This window comes from Barbus barbus (assembly GCF_936440315.1).
Source record: "Barbus barbus genome assembly, chromosome: 11".
Taxonomy (NCBI): domain Eukaryota; kingdom Metazoa; phylum Chordata; class Actinopteri; order Cypriniformes; family Cyprinidae; genus Barbus; species Barbus barbus.
In genome coordinates, this window is record NC_136739.1 from 31,760,924 (window position 1) to 31,764,796 (window position 3,873).

Genomic DNA, 3,873 nt, shown 5'->3' on the forward strand with positions numbered 1-3,873 from the left:
CTAGCAAAATGTCACAATGCAAAATATATATAAAAAATAATAGTAATAATTAGGCTTCATTTTCTTTATGCAAAATAAAAATAAAATATAAATTTATAAATATAAAATGATATTTAATTAAAAATATAAAAACAAATTTTCTTTCTTTTGAATTTTGAAGTGCAATCATTTTTTTTGTGAGATTCACCCTAATATCTCTCAGATAAAATGTTTTCTCCCAAACTAAAGAAAATGAAGAAAAATCCATATTTCAGAACTGTGTGAAGGTCGTCCTTTTCTCATGAACCTCCAAATAGTCTGGTTCGAAATGAAGCTTGGCTTTCAGTTCCCAGTATTCGCTTCTGTTGGGCTCTATGTAGACGGTGGTTGGCGTCGAGCAGTACACCATGGTCTGCTGTACCCTTTCCGGATTCAAGTATTGATGTCTCACATCAAAGTCTGGCGTGCAGTGAGCTGATGCATGTGTGCCATGCTTACATGCTAAATTACCCCTGTAAGAGGCCTGCTGGTCCCTAGCCAAGATATCTCGGTAAAAGTAGCTGTCGTCCAAGAGAGGAGAACGTCTGTTGAGCACGTCTGGAGTGCCGGCGCTGAACTCTGAGCTTATCGTGTTGCTCCCGACATCTTCATCCAAATTATTGGATGCCAGAACTCTATTGAGTTCTTCGAAGTCTCTGTAACTCTCGATTGCGCTTCCCTCACTATAGGGGCCGTTTTTCGCAGCGCTTTCTGTTGCGGATGGGATGTATTCGTAGACGTGGCCCGCCGATGTTCTAGACTTCGTCCTGTCGGTGTAGATCGCATTGAAGGAGCTTGCATTGGCGGTTACCGAAGCCAGGCGTTCAGACTTTTTACGCCGCTTCATTATGACAGCAAACAATCCAGCGGCGACGAAAACTGATAATATAAAAAGGAGCAACAAAGCGAGTATAAGAACAGAAAGGGGAACCGCGGGATACTGAGTGTCATAATCCAAGGCTGTGTCTAAAGTGATAGTACTACCAGGAAAGGATTCCTCTGAGGGCGGCACGACAGAAGATTGCACATTTGAGCTTTCCGGGCAGAGATGAGATGCGCGAACATATCGCATATCCTCGCCCGAGAGACTCAGCGGAGATTCACAAACAACGCTGTTCACCACGGTACCAGTGCTGAGCTGCTCCAACCAGTTTTTCATCTCCACCGCCAGACACGAGCAATCCCAAGGGTTCTCGAAGAGATCGATTTGCACCAGCGCCGTTAGGTCTTCGAGAACGCCGCCGTCCGGAAGAGATCGTAAATGGTTGCTGCGCAGATTCAATCGAGCCAGACTTAATCTGTCAAAGACACCCAGTGGTAGAGTCTTGAGGAGGTTGTTGTTGAGAAACAGCAATTGAAGATTGGGCACTTGTTGAAAGGTGCCAACTGCGATCTCCCGAATAACATTATACTCCAAATACAAAAACTGCAAGCTTTGTAAACCGTAAAACATATCCTCGGTGAGCCGCTCGATTAAGTTGCCGTTTAAGTAAAGCCTTCTTAAGTGAATAAGTTGGCCGAATGTCTTATCGTGAATGATGGCTATGCGGTTGTTGCCTAAGTGGAGCAAATCCAATCCGGTTGCGCCTTTGAAGTCAGAACTGCATACTGAAGAGATGTAGTTTCCGGTTAGGTACATTTTTTTGGGGTTGTATGGCTTGGGATCAAGATCCGAGATGCTTTCGATTTTCCGCTCTTGGCAGTTGACGTTCAACCCGAGGTCTGAGATTTGGAGATTGCATGTGCATGCGTCGGGACAGTCTAGAGGAACTGGAGATTTGGTTTGGTAGGCCAACATTGGACCGTAATTCTGCGGCTTGCTTGAAGACGAGCGCGAAGTGGGTTTAATGCGAAGTTTTCCTGATACACGGCTGCTTTTTGTGGCGCGCAAGATGGTTGAGGATGCAAAACCTGCTGTGAACGTCGCTGACGTGGTTTTGTAGAGGATCTCACTGCTGTGAGCCGGTTCTGCGTGCATTTCGTATTCGGCGATGGCTCTGCGGGGACACAGTTCTTGCTTTGAGATTTCGTCAAGGTCTCGTCCGTGCAATCGAAAGGGAGTCTCGCAAACCACATCTCCGACCAAAGCAGTGTAAGATATGCTTTCAAGCCAGGCTTTTAACGCAATTAATTCGCAAGAACAATTCCACAGGTTTTCTTCAAGCTGTAACTCCACAATGTGACTCAGGTGCTCCAGAAGGCCGATATAGGGAAGTACTTTGAGCTGATTGCCTCTCAGGTCGAGATGAGTTAAAGGAACATACTGAAAGATGTTGTTTGGCAGAGCGGATAGTAAATTGTCATTGAGGATGAGCACCTCTAAGTGACGTAAAACGCTCAGGGCTTTCGGTTCAATGTGGCTAATATAATTATAGTCAATCTGTAGGTACTCCAGGCTTTCAAGTCCAAGGAATGTGTCGTCCTTTAGTGCCTCAATTTTGTTGTTGTTTAGGTGCAGTCGCTTTAATCCCTGGAGTCCGTTAAAAGCGCCACCTTCGATTTCTGATATATCGTTGTTGCCTAGATGTAAAATGGTGAGTCCTTCATACTGAACGAAATCGTTGAGCGAGACTTTCTTTAACAGATTCCCTGTGAGCAGAAGATGATAAGCAGTGAAGTGTAAAGGTGTTACCTCAGACAGATTGTTAATTCCTCTGTTTTCACAGCTGGCTGTAAAAATCCCGTCTCTTTCTTCACAGACGCACAGGCCTGTACATATATCCCCATAAATGTTGAACATCTCAATTAAGGAGAAAAACGTGGCGGAAGACAGTATGGCCAATATCCACATATGCATGTTCATGGCGATGGATGGTGGTTGAGTAGATATTGTGTGCTGTCATCTGAAAAGAGCAAAATGCAATGTTAATTCATGAATAATGTCAATTCAGCATATAAAACCAATGCAAATGCACATAATAAATATATAAGCATGCATAATATCAAAATTATACAACTGTTTAAAATTCTTGCTAATCAATTTAGACAGATGCATTGCAAAAATTATGTTTCTTACTTCGAATTTCTGTTCGTTTTCCAGTACAAATATCATTCTTAAATTAAAATACATATATTTGAGAAGCAAACTGACTCACAGTATTTAGTCTTGTTTTCTTAAAAATGTATCAAAATGAAGTGTTTCTTGCTTAAAACAAGAAGAAATCTGGCAATGAAGTAAGGAAAATAAATTAAGACAAGACTTAATGTACTAAGTCATTTTACTTCTCATGTATATATATATATCTCGATTTAAGAATATTTATATATTTGTACTGGAAAACACGACAGAAATACCAAGTAAGAAAATCATTTTTTGCTGTTTGACAACATGGACAGGTTGTGTGATATGCCTTAAGAAAATATGACTAAAAGCACTGAAATTCAAGAAATATTTAGTAACCAGGTAGCTTATGTCATCTTAAGACTTGTTGCATATTGTTGGATCTGTGCAGTTAATTTAAATGCATTTCAGGGTTTGATTTTAGGAATAGTTTTCTTTAGTTTCTTTACAAAAAGCAGTGTTGCCACTTGATGCACAATGTAAACTCGAGGTCCTGAAGCAGAACCAGCTGAGAGGCACTGTACTGAACAGCATCTAGATTTGTCTATGTCATATTGTGGAAGACACACAGTGGGTTCAAATATAACTGTAAGCTAACTGCAGCCAGCTGTATATATACTAAAGCCAAAACAAGTAATATGCATGATGACATCTGTGTTACATGAGACAAAAGCCACTGCTTCAGTGCTACTGTTCTGATTCAGTAATATCAGGTGTTATAAAGGGAGTAGACCGTCCACTTGTATTTCACTGAATAGAAAGAAATTGCAATATTCAGTATGGTGGCTTTAGTC

The 3,873-nt window shown here is 41.3% G+C and overlaps 1 protein-coding gene across 1 annotated transcript; it reads right to left on the reverse strand.

The window, feature by feature from the left end:
- Positions 1-250: 250 nt before the first annotated feature.
- On the reverse strand, positions 251-2,861 carry slitrk5b (SLIT and NTRK-like family, member 5b; the record flags this gene model as incomplete). Its single annotated transcript, XM_079428657.1, is given in 2 exon segments — positions 251-2,848; positions 2,850-2,861. Coding segments are annotated over 2 exon segments (2,610 nt in total).
- Positions 2,862-3,873: the final 1,012 nt, after the last annotated feature.